The 18,499-nt window shown below is 36.6% G+C and overlaps 1 protein-coding gene across 1 annotated transcript in view; it reads left to right on the top strand.

Moving 5' to 3' along the window:
- YWHAQ (tyrosine 3-monooxygenase/tryptophan 5-monooxygenase activation protein theta) overlaps nt 1-16,223 on the top strand; it is a 31,192-nt gene extending 14,969 nt beyond the window's left edge. The window contains exons 3-6 of the mRNA XM_086325552.1: nt 11,420-11,543; nt 13,313-13,476; nt 14,111-14,206; nt 15,145-16,223. Of these exons, the coding sequence (XP_086181678.1) occupies nt 11,420-11,543; nt 13,313-13,476; nt 14,111-14,206; nt 15,145-15,204 (444 nt within the window). The 3' untranslated portion in view covers nt 15,205-16,223. The remainder of the gene's footprint in view (nt 1-11,419; nt 11,544-13,312; nt 13,477-14,110; nt 14,207-15,144) is intronic.
- The last annotated feature ends 2,276 nt before the right edge of the window (nt 16,224-18,499 follow it).

The following is an 18,499-nucleotide window of genomic DNA, read 5'->3' as shown; positions in this document are numbered from 1 at the left end:
TTTCAAAAGGTGTTAGAATACTCATCCATGTGACACTGCAGAGAAGTAAGATTGTGGATGGAGTGGTGGGAAGGGGGTGTGTTACCTCTGGGAGTTTATTGTATGACCTTCAGCCTTGTTGACTCAAACACATCAGGGTGGAGCTATTTTTCATAGATAGATCCAGTGATAATCAGGCTCATGTAACTGGTGTATGAAACAGATAGTATTCATTTATTCATTTACAGTGAGGAATAACTAGCACAAAGATTGAAGTACGTGTGGTGTGACCAGTAAGTACTCATTCAGGAGGCAGGCTCACATAGGAATCAAGTCATAATGAGGGAGTTGCTTAGGAAATGTGGCATTATGACATGAGAAATTGCATGGCTGCTCACATGTTTAATGGCTGGCATCTCCTGGGTAGGGCATGGATTAGTCAGTGAATTGATTGGGATTTTCACTCACCTAAGACTATAAATTAATTGTTATCCCTTAGTATCATGGGGATTGATTTCCAGGAGCCTCCATGAAACCAAAATCTGCAAATACAAGTCTGTCACATAAAACGATGTAGTATAATAAGTACAGTTGGTCCTCCAAGTAAGCAACTTCCTGATTATGACTGTATATTGTATCCTTTTCCTTCAGTGTCTGTATCCTTCTTCTGTTTCCATGCCTTTGAGCACTGTTCAGTCTGATTGACTCATCCTTATTTTTAAAGTATATTTACATACTGTCATATTACACTTGTCTTACATTTTTGTTAACTTACTATACAAATGTGTGTGTGTGTGTGTGTGTGACTCTAGATCAAATAAAGTCTTCTTTAGTGGTTTATAGTTAAGAGAGGGGAGATGTGTGTTCCAAAAGTATACTGTGCTTCTTCAAGAAAGTTTCTAAAGTCTTGGAAAATACTACATCCATAGGCTTGAGTGACTAAATATGGGGTGCTAGGGGAGTGATATGAGGGCTTCCCTGATAGCTCAGTTGGTAAAGAATCCACCTGCAATGCAGGAGACCCTGGTTTGATTCCTGGGCTGGGAAGATCCGCTGGAGAAGGGATTGACTACCCACTCCAGTATTCTTGGGCTTCCCTTGTGGCTCAGCTGGTAAAGAATCCGCCTGTAATGCAGGAGACCTTGGTTCGATTCCTGGGTTGGGAAGATTCCGCTGGAGAAGGGATTGACTACACACTCCAGTATTCTTGGGCTTCCCTGTGGCTCAGCTGGTAAAGAATCTGCCTGCGATATGGGAGACCTGGGTTCGATCCCTGGGTTGGGAAGATTCCGCTGGAGAAGGGAAAGGCCACCCACTCCAGTATTCTGGCCTGGAGAATTCCATGAACTGTGTAGTCTGACACTAAGAGTCTGACATGACTGAGCGACTTTTCACTGATCACTGATCGAGGAGTGAGGCCAAGGAAGCACTAGGATAACACTCAGGTTTCTAACTAGGGCAAGGGAGTGCTTTTCTGAAAACAAAATTTAGTACGGGAGGAGAATTAATAGGAGATGTGTTTGGAAGGCAAATTTAATATGTTTTAGGATGAGTGAAGTCCCAATGGCCCATCCCAATGTCCATAAATACAGATAGGAGCACTGTGCCCGGTGCTTAAAGAGACTTGTGTGGTGGTGCGCGGTGATGGAGATTTGTGTACCAAGCAGTGTTCTAAGTAATTTATGTTGAGTCATTCAGTCTTCACAACAGGCTGCAAAGTAGGGATTGTCATTAATTGCAGTAAAATGAGGTAGGAGCTACAGAAGTAAATTACCTAGCTAGATAAAAGGCAGATTTTGTGAGCATTAGTATATAAATATTGGCTAAATTCCTGCCAATAAATATCTAAAATGAGTCCACATCTTGTCAGTTACCTTAAAATAGATAGTGAGCTGTTGAAATGTTTCAGATCCATGATTATCCTAGTGAAATATTTCCTTCTAGTAGCCAATTGAACTATGATAATACAAAGTGTAGTCTTAAAGCCAGACACTTGTTGGATTAAACAAGGGGGAACATATTAACTATCCTTAAAAATTTAGATAATCTTCTAAAAGAGGATTGGAAAGCACATGTTCTTAACAGCCAACTCAATCCTCTGCACATACTTAATATGAAAGAACTTTTGGCCTTATAAATAATCTGAAATACTATCCTCTGCAAACATGAGGTGTCACATATGTATTGTTATTCAGCATCTTGTAATGAGTCTATATTGCAATTTTGGAAGAGTTGTTTTCATAGATTATGACCAGGAATTTTCCAGTTACTCTAAAATACATATTTTAGTTACTGTATTACTCTACTTGGTGACTTCTCTTGTTCCATTACTTTCTTCCTAACTAAAGGGGTTCTTCAGTAAAGGTCTAAGCAGGAACTTCTTTGTCTGGAAACGTCTTCATTTTGCACTTGCTTTTATATAGTACTTTATTTGGTTATGAAATTTTAGCTGACAGTTTTTTTCTCCTCACTTTTAAGATACTTGATTGTTTTCTCATAAAAAATCAACTTGTCAGCCATACTGTTGTTTCTTTCCTTATAGGTAATGTGTCATTTCTTCGGTTGCTTTTAAGAATTTTCTTGTCTTTGACATTCCTCAGTGTTCCCATGCTGGTCTACATATGAATTCGTTTTTGTTTTTTTTTTTTTGGATTTAGTGTGCTTTTCCACTTTGAGGATTATTTATACTAGTAACTGGAAGAATCTCAGCCGTTATCTCTACGTAACATTTCTTCCTCATTCTAATTTCTCCTGGAATTTCTGTTGCATATTATCTTGCATCTTTTTGACTTATCCACATTTTTTCATCTTGCTGGTTCTTTGTTCTGCATTCTGAGGAGTTTCTTCAAACATGCCTTCTCTTTTACTGCTTTTTTAAAAAATAATTTATTTTGGTTGCACTGGGTCTTTATTGCTGCTTGGGCTTTTCTCTTGTTTCGGTTAGCGGGGGCTTCTCTTTGTTGCAGTACACGGGCTTCTCATTGCAGGGGCTTCTCTTGTTGAGGAACACAGGCTCTAGGCGAAGGTTCAGTAGTTATGGCACATGGGCTTACTTACCCTGATGCATGTGGAATCTTCCAAAACCAGGGATCAGACCCCCCGTCCCCTGCATTGGCAGGTGGATTCTTATCCACTGGACCACTAGAGAAGTCCTTTTTTTTAATTTAAAAAATTCTCTCCCCCATCTCCAAGATGCTTTTCTTTTTTTAAATTGAAGTACAGTTGTTTTAAAATGTTGTGTGTGTTTCACCTGTACAGCAAAATGATTCAGCTTTACATATGCATATATCCCTTCTGTTTTGGATTTCCTTTCCACTTAGGTCACCACAGAGCACTGAGTAGAGTTCTCAGTTCTGTACAGTAGGTTCTCATTAGTTATCTATTTTATATATAGTAGTGTATATATGGAGCTTCCCTGGTGGCTCAGCAGTAAAGAATCTGCCTGTAGTGCAGTAGACTTGGGTTCGATCCCTGGGTCAGGAACGTCCCCTGGAGGAGGCATAACAACCCGCTCTGGTTTTGTTGTCTAGAGAGGAGCCTGGTGGGCTATAGTCCCTAGGGTCGCACAGAGTCAGACACGACTGAAGTGACTAACTGTAGCAGCGGCTGTGTATATATGTTAATCCCAGTCCCCCAATTCATCCTACCTTCTCTTCCTGGTATTCATATGTCTGGGTCTCTATTTCTGCTTTGCAAATAAGTTGATCTGTATGATTTTTCTAGATTTCATATATAAGCGGTATTTGTTTTTCTCTTTCTGACTTACTTCACTCTGTATGACAGTCTCTAGATCCATCTACATCTCTGCAGGACGTAGGCACAAATTTCATTCCTTTTTATGCCTGAGTAATAGTCCGTTGTACATATGTACCACTTCTTTATCCTTTGTTCTGTTGATGGACATTTAGATTGCTTCCATGTCCTGGTTATTGTAAATAGTGCTGCAGTGAACATTGGGCTGCATGTATCTTTTTGAATTACGGTTTTGAATTATTATATCCTATCTTTGGACTTCTGTTATTTTTTTCCTCTCCAATATTTTTGGCTGTTTTAATCAAGAAAAATTTCGAACTTAACAAAAATAAAGAGAATGTTGTAATAACTCCCCGTGTACCATTACCCTGCCCTGGCAATTATGAATTTTGTTTATATCCCCACAGACACACATCCATTATTTTGAAGCCAGTCCTGGGCATCATCTGTTTAATCTGTAAATACTAAAATATATATCCTTAAAGGATTCTTCAAGAGTCTTTATAAACATTTTTCTTAATTTATGTTTTAATGCACACTGTTTCATTTAAGTTTTTGGGTACTAACCATCTGTTTGTTGATCTCTCATCATGGTGTATCTGTTCCTTGATTAGTTTTGTTATTTTAAAAATTTTGGATGTGGTATTTCCTATGGAACTTGTGTGGGTACCTTGGATTATGGAAGTGGTTTTGATGATTTGTTTCTGCTGGGCACAATAAGCCACAGCCCACTTTTACGCACACTTTCAGCTTATAGAGTCAAACATCATATATGAGATAAAAATTTGAATAGCACCTGCACAGATTGTGTTTGGTTTTTAGTTTTTCGTGGGAAACTATGCCCATAACCCCTAGAAGTCCAGGAAATTGCTTTCTTGCTACTTCTCAGCAATGACAAAGTTTTGCTTTTTGCTCTAACTTTGTTTCATCTTCCTATCTAGCTCTTGAGTATCTCCCTTCCTTCCTTTGGAACTTTGCTATAATTTTTTCTACTATTTTATCTATTTCTGTTTAGCATTTTGATTATTTTTAGAAGGGAAAGTGCTTGGTCTCACTGTATTGCCCAACTAGAAAGTTACGTTTCTACCTGTCTATTTAAGGTGATGTTATAAATTTATTAAATACTTCATATAGGAGTGAGTGAGAGGGGTGTGTGTGTATCTTTTAATCTGATATGCTAGTGTTCAGGTCACATTTAATATGTGTTCTCATTTCATCTGGTCAGGTGGGCAGAACCTAAACACACATTCAGACTTGTATTTCAGTTAAGTCTTCTGCTTGTATATTTTGTTTGTGTTAGAATCAAATAGTCGTTAATTTATGGGTCAGAAATGTTGGTAATATTACATCTGATTTAATATAATTTATTGCTAGATAGAATCTTGGAATACATGAAGTTATATGAGATACATCTGAAAAATGAACATATATCTCTACATAACAGTATAACATAACATATATCCGTACATAACAGTAAGGGAAAAAACTCTTTGGGAAAATGGCAAAGGATTTAAACATACTGTTTAAGAAAACTGTAAATAAAATTATAGTAAGATTTTTTCCTTATTAGATTGGAAAAGATAAAAAATGTTTGATAATACCCTGGGTTCAGAAGGATGCTGAGAAATTGGAACACTCACACATTGCTAGTGGGGATGTAAATTAAAATTGCCTGAGGAAGGACGCTTCAGCATCTTTCTTCCAAGGATCAAGTGTACATTTGGTACATTGTTGGAAATACCACCAGATGGGAAGCAACTTAAATGTTCATCAGAGTAGACTAAATTATAGTAGGCATACACAGTGCTCTTCAATGTTATTATGTATTACAGAGTGAGACAGTTATAACATGTGAATAGGGAATGATCTCAGAGGAATGATTATATGGAAAAGGCAAGGTGTACATAGTAGACTAACATGAGAATGGGAATGTATGTGGATTTAAAATGTATAAAATATCTGGAAGAACGTAGAAGAAAATGATGGTGATGGTTGCCTTGGGAGGGGAAGAACTGGCTGTCTCAGGATCCAGGGAAGGGAGAGAGAGTTTATTTTTCACTTTTGAGTTTTAGGTGATGACATGTATTACATATTATTTTAATGGAAACCAGAGTCTGTCTTTGTGTGAAGATCCAAGTAAAGGAAGAAGAATCCTGTGAGGTTGAATTGGAATTGTGGATATATTAGTATGAGATCATGATTTCTCTCACACACACACACACACACACACATTTGCTGAAGGAGTTAAACAGAGAAAAGAATGGGAGGGACTTAAAAAAAAATTTAGAATTCTGGTTAATTAATGATTGTACATTATTACTTTGATAAAAATAGAGAATTAGAAAAATTATTCAAGAAAAGTCCTGTGCCATTTTAAGCCCTGTACTTGTACTATGTGTGACTTTTTTTTGCTTTGCATCCATTTCATTACCATGTGGCTATGTCATGGTTAATGTTCATTTAACAAATAATGAGTCTTACTGTGTGGTAGGCAATGTGCTAAATGTTTAACATACCGTATTTACAGAATTTTGTGAATGAAAAATATTAAGGAAACATTTTTATCTGGAAGTTGCTCTACTTAACAGGTTGCTCCTTTGATTTAGTACCTTAGAATTAGCATAGATTATTAAAACTAGAAAATATTTCTATTATTTTGTAGAAGAAATTAAGGAACTTGTTATAGATGGAAAACCAGATTTTTGGTTCAGCATTCGTTCAACTGAGGTTCAGTTGTAATTTATGATGAATATTGTGAGATTTGATTCCTTTTTAAAATGTACTTTTGGTATCTTGGGCAATTTTTTCTACTTTTTGTTTTAAGATTTTACCATCTTCAAGTGACTTTCTACCTGTTTGTACAGTTGTGCCTTTTCCTGTGACATGGGCTCTGCCTTGGAAATGTCCTCTTCCTCCATGGTTTCTGCCTGTTTATAAAATCCAATAGAATTTCCTGGATGAAATATGACTTCCTTCTTGAGTATTGAATTTTACTTTGATTTTGGTCTCTTGGAATTAAACCTAACAGTTTTTTCTAGAGACTTAATTCTTCCTACTTGTCAGTGGTTCTTTATACTGTATATAATTCTTGAAGTTGGGATTTATTAAAAAAAATAGCTTTAGATAAATAGCTTAGATAAATGTTCCATTTGTTGAACAGTTATGTTACTCTATATTCTTTTGTTTGCTAATTTACTAATTGAATAGTTTAAGACCAAAGCCTTATCTCTGATAGATATGCTCCATTGTTTATAGGGTGGTGCTTAGAATGCTAGCTTTATTTTCCGATTCTGGTCCCATCTAATTTATTATATGACTTTGTATAAGTTTCTTGATTCCTTGGTGATTTTATTCATTTTTAAAATTTATCATAATGGTTCTCTCTATATAAATAACATATACATGAGTGGTTAAGATACAGCTTGGCACAGTTTAACATACTGTGTTAAACTATTAAACACAGTTTAACATATTGAACGCTTAAATATTTGTTGAATGAATAATGTAATCTTTTGTGATAATGTGCTGATAAAAATATACAGATAGTGACTACTAGTATATATACCCTGAAGTTAGAAATTGAACATATTAGTAGTATTTTTATTTAATGAATTTCAGTAAGCTGATAGGAAATTGAAACTCCTTAGAACATTTTTTTATTTCCTGTCAATTATTTTGTTTGTGTTTTAAGATTCTTCATTGGTTATTTGCTCACTTAAAAAATCAGTTTGGTGTATAAACTATATAATGAGGAATATGTTTTGTCTATAAAACAAATCACTTATAAGTAAATTTAAGGTAAAAATATTTGTTGAATGCCACAGACTATTAACCACTGCAGCCTAATGAAGTACTTTGGAAAAGTTAATTGAAGTGATGGTTGGACTATTGTATGTAAAAATAATTCACTCCTAGAGATAGAATTAGTATTGGAGTTTGGTTATTCCTAATCTTTTCTCTAAGATATGGGGTTGAGGAATTAGTTACTGTACTAAATTTGCATCACTTATTTCTTGACAGTTTCCATTTCTTGAGTGGTTCTTTACCACTTTTATGATACAATCCTCTTTATTGTTATCCCCATCCTGTTTTTCTGAGATTAAGTTTATTCTAAGGTCTGTCAGTGTCTCCTGAAATGACTTCTATAATAATGGCTATTTCCTCTGACTTTTGCTCGTATTTGAGTTTCTTTGGTCTAGAATGTTCTGTTTCTAGTACATCTTGTAATTTTGGGTAGTTAGTGCACTGACTTAGTCACATGTCTCTCAAAAAGGCATGTAACTTCTTGGTTCTGCCTCTTGGTCAAGTGACACTCAGCCCTGGAGGGAACCCGGATTTAGCTCTCCAAGCCTCCCAGGATCATAAAATTTGCTGGTTGAAGGGTTACAAAGGGGATCGCCTGTTTTATTGACGAGAGTAATGACAGGACAAATTAGTGGAAGGGACTTTTAAATACGTTAATGTTAAAAATTGATTCACTTCCTCTCTACTGACTTTTTACCAATGACCTTATCTAGGAAGATTTTCTCATTCCAGGGAGCCACTTGTCATTTTGGTTTTTACTGTCTAACCTGTATTGAGTCTTCTTTATAATTTAATTTTTTTTTTTTTTTTTACAAAAAAAATGTATATCTATGCTATATACCATAAGTATGTTTAACCTTTACTCTATGTGGTATTAATAATGAATAACTGGTATGTATAATACCTGATATAGCCATGATCATTTTGGTAAGACATAAAGCAGAATCCAATGTTTTTTAATTGGGCTAAAATCTGCATGGCTACTGCTTGACAGCACGTGAAAAGACAGAGTTATTCTGTACCTGTTGTTTCCTTCACAGAGAGCTAGTGGCATCTGACAAAGAACCATGACCTGGCTGAACTCCAGGATGGAAGTAATGCACAAGTCACTTAATAAAAGCCAACACTGTAAATCGTACGTAATGGCTATATGCAAACTAGTGATCAAAGTTAATCATTTTAGAAGGGAAGAGTGTACAGTTTGCTTAATAAGTGGCTGTGTAACCACTAATGCAGTAGCTGTTTAGCAGCTTTCTGAATCCTTGGAAGGCCAGTGTGTCAGTAAGACAGTCCTCATGAGCACTCTTATATATTGCCTCAAGTGATGGAGGGGTGATGAGAGCTAGAATCACGTTTCTCTCTCATCTCCCCATATCCTCATTCCAGTCAGGCTTTTCTGAGCCTCTGCTCCCACATTTCTGCCAAACTTAGTCACAGAGATCTAGGTCTTAAATGTTCCTAGTAGCTTTTTTTTTTCTTTTTCTGATTGTAAGTACTGTGTTTTCCAGAGCTGGCACTGTTTTGGAGATCCTCTGTGGAATCTCACTTGGAGAAAAAGAAAAGTGAGAGGCACTTCATTTTACATTGTAGTTCCTTAGTTCAGATGCAAGTAGCGGTGTTGGTTACCACAGTAGAAATATTGTGTTGGCGTTGTTTGATAATGCTTCTCAGAATCTACTTTTGGTTTACTTTTTTTTTAAAGTTAGGGATGACTGAGTCAGTTTGAGATTTAGAAACTCAGAGAACTTTTTTGTGGCTGTCTTACCATTGCACCCCTATCAAAAAAAAAAAAAAGACCTAAATTTCAGTGTCCCATAGATGTAATTTTAAAGTTAAAAGTCATCCATGATATGTAAAAATGGCATTCGAGGGATAAGTTACAGTAGTATTTGCTAAGTCACTTCAGTCGTGTCCGACTCTGTGCGACCCCAGAGACAGCAGCCCACCAGGCTCTGCTGTCCCTGGGATTCTCCAGGCAAGAACACTGGAGTGGGCTGCAGTTTCCTTCTCCAATGCATGAAAGTGAAGAGTGAAAGTGAAGTTGCTGTCGTGCCTGACTCTTAGCGACCCCATGGACTGCAGCCCACCAGGCTTCTCTGTCCATGGGATTTTCCAGGCAAGAGTACAGTAGTATGATTTTGTACAATTCTGGGAAAGAGTTTTTCCTCAAGTTTGTTTCAGTACTATTAAAATTGTATTAGTGATGTCCGGCAACAGAAAACTCTTAAAACATGAGCCTTCAATTAAGAAGCAACATTTAGTCTCAGTTGACTTCAGTGTTTGGGTGTGGTCCCTCTGTTACTTCGGCCTTGGCCCAGCAGCTTTCCAGATGTAAGCCACACTTTTGATAGCTGCCACTTTTATAATGTATATGGTTCTGGGGCTTCATTAGGTAATTTAACTGTAATCCTAAGTTTAACTTCCCTTGAGCTTCAGACCCTTTTAAAATACATTTTTTTAACCTAAACATATTTTTCATTAAAGATATAAAATGTTTTTATTTCCTTTAACATGCATATAATCACTGCATTTTGTTTAGGTGCTTTTTATTCACATAAACAAGAAAGTTCTTGAGTTAAAGGTATATTTTCTAAGCCATTTTTTACTTCTTCACTATCTGTTAATTTTACTCCCAAAACAAATCTGAGGTGTGTTACTGTTTTAAATTTTCTAAAATAATTTTATTCTCTATAATATTTTTTATTACAGAAAGATTTTTAAATTACTTAACATCAAGCAAAATTGATAGTCCAAGAAGATCTATCATGTTTGTTTTTTGTGACTTTTTAATACTCCTAGGGGCACCTTGTGCAAATACCTCAGTTTGAGAGGCACTGGCTCATTGGATCAAGTGGGCATTTCCTAGTACAAAATGAGGGAAAGAAAGACATAAATATTATGACTTAATATATTAAGTCATATCTTAAGTCTTAATAAAAGACTTAAATATTAACCCAATTTAAAAAAATAGTTCCACATGAGGGACATGACTCTCGTATTGCTTGAAACATTTCTAGAGCTCTTCCTCTCGACCCCTGTACTTCTCCCCCTTTTGGATGAGCTCTAGTCTGCAGAGGACACTGAGTAGCCCTGCTCTAGGCCATAATGACTTACTTGTTCTGGGACTGTAGTCTTCTTCATACTCTATGTCTTAAATATTTTATTTCTCCTCTCTAAAATGATTGCACATCCTTGTTTTCTAACTGCTGCATTCCCTCTGTAACTTCTTGACAAGTCAGATACCCCGTCTCCAGGGAAGCCTGTCTTAACGATTACCATCTGCAATAGAGCGAGACATTCCCTCTGTGCTTCCATAGCCTCTTACAGAGCTGCCCTGTTAATGGTGTACTCACTTCTTTTCTTATTAGACTGTGGACTCTTTTGAGGGCAGGGACTTTATCTTTATATCCCCTCTGGTCAAGTAGAGTGCCTAGCACCCAGCAAGTATCGTGAAAGTGAAAGTCGCTCAGTTGTGTCCAACTCTTTGCAGTCCCATGGACTATACAGTCCATGGAATTCTCCAGGACAGAATACTGGAGTGGGTAGCCTTTCCCTTCTCCAGGGGATTTTCCCAACCCTGGGATCGAACCCAGGTCTCCCTCGTTGTAGACAGATTCTTTACCAGCTGAGCCACAAGGGAGGCCCAAGTATCAGGAAATGCTTGCTTAAATGAATGGATGAGTAGACAGACAGGCTCTTTCTAATTAGTGTTTGATGTAATCTAGCTTTACCATTATGACTTGTTGTGATCCCAAAGCATTCAACTAATGATAACCACCTGACCCCTGCTTTCTAGCCATGCTTCCAGTCCAGGGTGGTATGGTGTGGATTACTGTGGCAGTTGTTTTTACTAGTGCCTAATGTTGTAACTTATTTCTTTCAGGAATTGTTGGATAAGTATTTAATAGCCAATGCAACTAATCCAGAGAGTAAGGTCTTCTATCTGAAAATGAAGGGAGATTACTTCCGGTACCTTGCTGAAGTTGCTTGTGGTGATGATCGGAAGCGTAAGTGTATTCGGTTTATGGGTAAAGCTAAAATATAAAAGGAAAGGAGAATAAGTTTGTAATGTTATCTTATGTTCTCAAAAATGAAAATACAGTCATGAATTTACATTATGTGCTCTTTATGAAAAATTCATAAACTCTGATTATAATCTGATATTATTAAAAACAAACATAATCTTTCAGGCTTTAGAATTTGGTTCACCATATTTTTAGCCCCAGAGTTCTTTACATATGCTTTGGGTGATTCTGTTATGTCATGTGGTCTTCAGCATCTTGTATCTTGAAACTTAAGATGACTAAAAATTACATACAGAAGACGTTTTACTTCTGCTTGACATATTAATTTATTAACTCTTACTACCTGTTTTGAGGGCTCATAACACTGACTAATTACCCATAACCAGATACAGAGGAGAAATGAGATGAGAGTATTACTGCTGGTATATAATTTATCACAGAAAGCAGAGATATGGGGAAAAGAGGAACCAAATTTCCTAACTTGACTGTTAAAAAAGCTGAAGTGAATTTATTAGTAGTGAACCCAGTCTCTGGAGTATTGGTAGTTGAGTATACTGTAGTATGTTATGTATGTGCCTGCTGCTAAATTTATCAAGGAAGTTTTAGGTACAAGTATCACATAACTCATTTTTTTTTCAATTAGTTTATTTTATTCCTAATTTTACCCCATCCGAAAAAGGCATGCCCCTGAAAATGGTAGTTATGGCTTCTTCTTCTCTTTTCTACAAAGAGTTACTAAGTAAATGTGAGTTTTACTATCCCTATATCAGTGTAGTTGAAGATAGAGAAAGCTTTTGTACTTTGCTGTAACAGTCTGTACACTTAAACTGTTGTGTTACCAATGTATAATTTATTTTGCCACAAAGATAAGCAAACTGGTATGTGAAAGATGTTTGCACAGACTGAACATTTATAAATGTCAGCTCATCAAGGGATATCTTTGGAGACTGGGCCATAGCCCCAGCATTAACTGATCTAACCCTTGCTGGTTTTTTGGGATTTTCTCGTCCTAAACGTAGAACACTCCAGCAGTCTGGGACTTGTAAATAGTCTGTATTTACAGTCTGGAAACTGAGACACTTCAGTGCTCCCATTGCAGCACCTCCTTGTGTGCGAGAGAGCAAGCTCCTTAGTTCAGTGTGAGGGCTATACCAGCTATGTTTAGATCAGTAAATGTGCCATTTCAGAGGAGAAAAAAAAAAGTGAATATTTGGGTTCTAAAGGGATAACTTAATTTCTGTTAGGTCAGGCTTTTTAGAGCTTGTAATGGGCGTGGTGGCCTCATTCAGAAAAGCTAACCTTTTCAAGATATGACATCATCAGATTAGTGTTGGTAGTACTTCCTGAAGATTTTTTTCAGGAAGGTGACATTTTTATTAGGCCAGTCATCAAACTCAGATCAGATTGTGATTATATACTGGCACTTTTATGTTGCTTTCACATTAATATATCTTGAAACCAAGGATCAGTATTGTTTTTACAGATAAGTAACAAAAATAGAGTCTCTTATGTTGTCGTTGTTGATGTTGTTTTAAACTAAGCTGAGTATAAGCAAGCAGCCTTATAAACTAGTGTTTTTTAATAACCTGGTACAAGATAATGTTTTGGGTTTACTACCGTGATTTCAAAAGAATGCTGCAGAGCAAAGACTGGTTCTACCAACTTAGTAGCGTGTGTTAAAGGTGTGACTGTATACCAGATGGGATATTTTCAGTACCATGTTTTTTTATTTCGTTTTTTTCGCTTCACAGAAACGATAGATAATTCCCAAGGAGCTTACCAAGAGGCTTTCGATATAAGCAAGAAAGAGATGCAACCCACACACCCCATCCGGCTGGGGCTGGCTCTTAACTTTTCTGTGTTCTACTATGAGATCCTCAATAACCCGGAACTGGCCTGCACACTGGCTAAAACGGTAAGATGCGCATCCAGAAATACCTTGCTTAGGTTATTTGAGATAGCAAGCATGTTAATTTCTAGGCATTTTACTTGGATAGCCAGGTATGATTTCTCCTACATTTATTTGATTATCTCCTTTTTCTTACCATCATGAGACCTACCACTACCTTACTCTCCCAGCTTTGTTTGTAAGCAGTAAGATCTGTCTAAAGAGCATATTGATCAGAGTAATCAAAAAAGTATGAAAGAAATGTAGAGGGTCAGAAAGTAATGCCTACCAAGTGCGATTACTAGAATTTCTGCACTCCTCAAAGTATTTTAAAATGGATGCATTGAGAGGGATTTTGGCAAATAAATACTAGTTCTTATTTGTAAGAAATATATTGGGCATAGCTACTGTGCTGTCTGTCCTATGAAAGAACTAAGAAATGCTTGTGTAACTGACTAAGTATATATATCTTTATAAATTTCAAGTCATCCTCAAAAATTCTTATGTTGAGAATCTGAGAAAGTGATTTGAGTTTTCTTTTTAATGGATAATAGAAAGTAAGGTGGCTGTTCATATATTACATAAAAATGGTCTGTGATCGTAGAGTATCAGTTTATGTTGATGTTAAGTATTGTTCATCATGGATATTGATATTTGTCAGGCTTTTGATGAGGCTATTGCAGAACTCGACACACTGAATGAAGACTCGTACAAAGACAGCACCCTCATCATGCAGCTGCTGAGAGACAACCTCACAGTGAGCGTCCCCCTTTTTCTCATTTGTATTTCCTGTTTAGGGACAAAAGTGTCAATATCTATTCAGGCTCTCTGTCTTCCAGGGAAGCTACAGTAGAACTACACCTGGTCTTAGAAAACAGATGTATAAAAATTACACAAAAATGTTAAATACACGCTAGTATTTTGTATAGGACAACTCTTCTTTTGTAGGCAGTTGAATAGGCATTTTATCAAGACCTTCCTGAGAAAATACACTAAGATTTTAGGGACTCATTAACATTATTGTTACACTGGTATGAAGATGTTGATAAATTATGTTAATATGGAGAGTTTGTCTGTTTTAATTTGTTTTTTTCTTTAGTTTTCCACCCTACTTGTATAGAAAGGGCATCAAGGAAGAAGTAATAGAGAAAAAAGTACAGGTTGAGTTTTACTTAACTTTTGTAGGTTCAAGAACATTTGGTATGTCAACATCTTACACAAAATGTGGAAGAAGGAATTCACCTTTTAATATAAATGTAGTTCTCCTGTGGCCCCTCCCCTTGCCCCAGTTTTGATGCTTTTTCTTCTGCTAGATAAAATTTTTTGGCCTTATTACTCTCATAAATTATATTTCAGTAATGCTTTTTAAGAATAGCATTGAGCTGTCAGGAATTGAAACTAGCATTAAATTCTAAGGATGTTAGTTACCTTCTTTTTGACTGATATTACAGTAAGCTTTAAAAATGTACTCAGAGTATATCACTTTGCACATATACAGTGAAAGGTCTCCTAGAATACACTTTAGGAAGAGTTGATGATATTTGAGGTTTTGAGAAATATAACTTCTAATCTTAGTCATAGTCTCTATTTGAATAATTTACTGCTTTCACAATTATATTTTAATATAATAGTTGGACCTGAAATAATTGTCATCTAGAAATAGTAACTTAATGTGATTTTTTTTTTTCTTTCCAGTTATGGACATCAGACAGTGCAGGAGAAGAATGTGATGCGGCAGAAGGGGCAGAAAACTAAGTGCATACAGGGTGTCATCTTTCTTCCCCTTGAAACCTTTTTACTCATCTCCATTCCTTATTCCATTTGGATTTCCTATAGCAAAGAAACCCATTCATGTGTATGGAATCAACTGTTTATAGTCTTTTCACACTGCAGCTTTGGGAAAACTCCATTCCTTGATTTGTGTTTGTCTTAGCCTTCCTGGTGTGCAGTTACTGCTGTAGAAAAGTATTAATAGCTTCATTTCATACAAACATAAGTAACTTCCAAACACTTATGTAGAAGACTAAAAATGTATCTGGTATTTAAGTAATCTGAACCAGTTCTGCAAGTGACTGTGTTTTGTATTACTGTGAAGATATGAAAATGTAGCTAATTACAATTTAAAGAGTGTTCTACATAACTTCTTAATTTCTACATTCCCTCCTTTACTCTTCTTCAGAGATTTCCTTTCAGTGAGCAACTTTTCCATCCTCTTAATGTATTCCTTTTTAGTAGGAATCCAGAAGTATTAGATTGAATGGAAAAGCATTCAACATTTTGGGGCTGGGGGAATCACAGATTAAATGCCTCCTGTATCATATGTGATGGAGGTCTTGTGTATCTGTGACAACAGGGAGTTTCCTTATTCACTCTTCATTTGCTGCTGTTTAAGTTGACAACTTCCCTTCCCAATAAAAACTCACTTACACCTCCTGCCTTTGTAGTTCTGGTATTCACTTTACTATGTAATAGAAGTAGCATGTTGCTGCCAGAATACAACCATTGCTTTTGGCAAATTAAAGTGCATGTCATTTCTTAATACACTAGAAAGGGGGAAAAAAGCACACAGTCCAGTCTAAAACATTAGTACTTTTCCATGCAGATTTGTGCACATGTGAGAGGGTGTCCAGTTTGTCTAGTGATTGTTATTTAGAGAGTTGGACCACTATTGTATGTTGCTAATCATTGACTGTAGTCCCAAAAAAGCCTTGTGAAAATGTTATGCCCTATGTAACAGCAGAGTAACATAAAATAAAATTACATTTTATAAACCATTTACTCTGGCTTTGTAACAGTTGCATATTCACATTTAAGGGACAGATAAGTGTACTGCCTTCCGAAGTTTACTGCTGCTTCCTTTTTGCTTCTGTGAAATGGAGCGGTGCTGCCCGGTTTTCTGTGTTGCGATCACTTGTCTTGGGGAGCCTGGACCTGTGTGAAGCTGGATTGCATTTCTTCCGAGTTGGTGTTTTACCTCAGATCCGTTTTGTGGACACTCACTCTCTTCCTTAGACGTAAAGGGTATTAGTGAACTGTTAAAGTGGGCATTTTAAAACCAGACAAGTTAAAATTAAGTAATTGTGAGTGCTTTGGCTGGTGTTAGAATTATGCTTCAGTGGCTATTCCAGCAGAATGTTAAAAGCTTAAGAGTACCTTTAGTTTTCAAATGATTCTCTTTGTAAACAGTTATACTGTTGATGAATTCCAAATAATTTTGGTTTTATAATATCACCATGGCTATTACACTAGCCTGTCTTGAGTATTGGCCTGAGAATTTAAAGTCAGGAAATAATCTGTGACTATGAAACAAGGTTTCATTTACCTTTGATTTGTTTTCTGAGGGAAAATGAAAAGACAGAATTGAATACAACAGTTATCAGTCCTAACCAAGTTGTAAGTACTGGATAAAGTAATCACTCCACTACTTTAGTGAGTTATTAAAGTACCTTCCTTCTTAAAGAGCAGCTTAGTCCCAGATTATCTCGTTGCTGCAGAAGTAAACATCTTTAAGAGTGGGCCCAGGCTATGGTATTACCTCCAGATGAATAGAGAATATTTATAGAGTACTGCAGAGAACTCAGTTGGGATAGAGGAAGGGTTTAAAGCCACATTTAAGCTTTCTTAACTTTTATAATTACTTTCTGAGATAGTTCAGAAAATCTAAATGTTACATCTATTTTGTAGTTAGAATTTTTCTTTATTTGTCTATTTGGCCACGCTGTGTGGCATGCAGGAATCTTCATTCCCTGACCAGGGTTCACATCTGGACTCCAGGGTATTCCTCAATAGTTGAACTTTTTCATTGACAGTTTTCCCTTTAAAATGTCATTTAGGTTTTAATAACTGGAAATAATGAAGGGGGGATTGCATATTAATGCTGATTATCCAGAATCGAAGCATTAGGGATTTCTCTTCCAACATTCAGCCTTGATTATTAGAGCTTAGATTGGGAAAGAACAGTACTTTTTTGGGATGGGATTGGTAGACTACATTCATGTCTACACCTTTATGAGTTTACGAGTAGAGACTCAGTTTTTTAAAAACCGTGAAAAGTAGGAAAGCCCATGTAAAGTGTAAAAATTCTAGTAAGAGTAAAACAATTCGAGAAGATCAGAATTCTAGTCACTTAAATAGATTGCTTTTTTTTTTTTTAATGGAGTTAAGGCAACCATTCAAAAATATTTGAGGGCTTATTTTAAGCACAAATGCGATCAGTTCAGTTGCACAGTCATGTCCAACTCTTTGCAGCCCCATGGACTACAAGCACACGAGGCCTCCCTGTCCGTCACCAACTCCCGGAGTTTACTCAGACTCCTGTCCATAGAGTCATGATGCCATCCAACCATCTCATCCTCTGTTGACCCCTTCTCCTCCTGCCTTCAATCTTTCCCAACATCAGAGTCTTTTCAAACAAGTCAGCTCTTTGCATCAGGTGGCCAAAGTATTGGAGTTTCTGCTTCAACGTCAGTCCTTCCAATGAACACCAGGACTGATTTCTATTAGGATGGACTGGTTGGATCTCTTTGCAGTCCAAGGGACTCTCAAGAGTTCTCCAACACCACAGTTCAAAAGCATCAATTCTTTGGCGCTCAGTTTGCTTTATAGTCCAACTCTCACATCCATACATGACTACTGGGAAAACCATAGCTTTGACTAGATGGACCTTTTTTGGCAAAGTAATGTCTCGGCTTTTTAATATGCTGTCTAGGTTGGTCATAACTTTTATTCTAAGGAGCAAGCGTCTTAATTTCACGTCTGCAGTCACCATCTGCAGTGATTTTGGAGCCCCCCAAAATAAAGTCTCACACTGTTTCCACTGTTTCCCCATCTATCTGCCATACAGTGCTTGGACCAGATGCCATGATCTTAGTTTTCTGAATGTTGAGCTTTAAGCCAACCTTTTCACTCTCATGTTTCACTTTCATCAAGAGGCTCTTTAGTTCTTCTTCGCTTTCTGCCATATGTGTGTTATCTGCATATCTGAGGTTATTGATACTTCTACTGGCAATCCTGATTCCAGCTTGTGCTTCATCCTGCCTGGCATTTCTCA

The sequence above is a fragment of the Bos grunniens genome, chromosome 11, assembly GCF_055505025.1.
Source record: "Bos grunniens cultivar Pamir isolate PY7600 chromosome 11, Bosgru_T2T1.0, whole genome shotgun sequence".
Taxonomy (NCBI): domain Eukaryota; kingdom Metazoa; phylum Chordata; class Mammalia; order Artiodactyla; family Bovidae; genus Bos; species Bos grunniens.
This window is presented reverse-complemented; position numbering and strand designations above follow the sequence as displayed.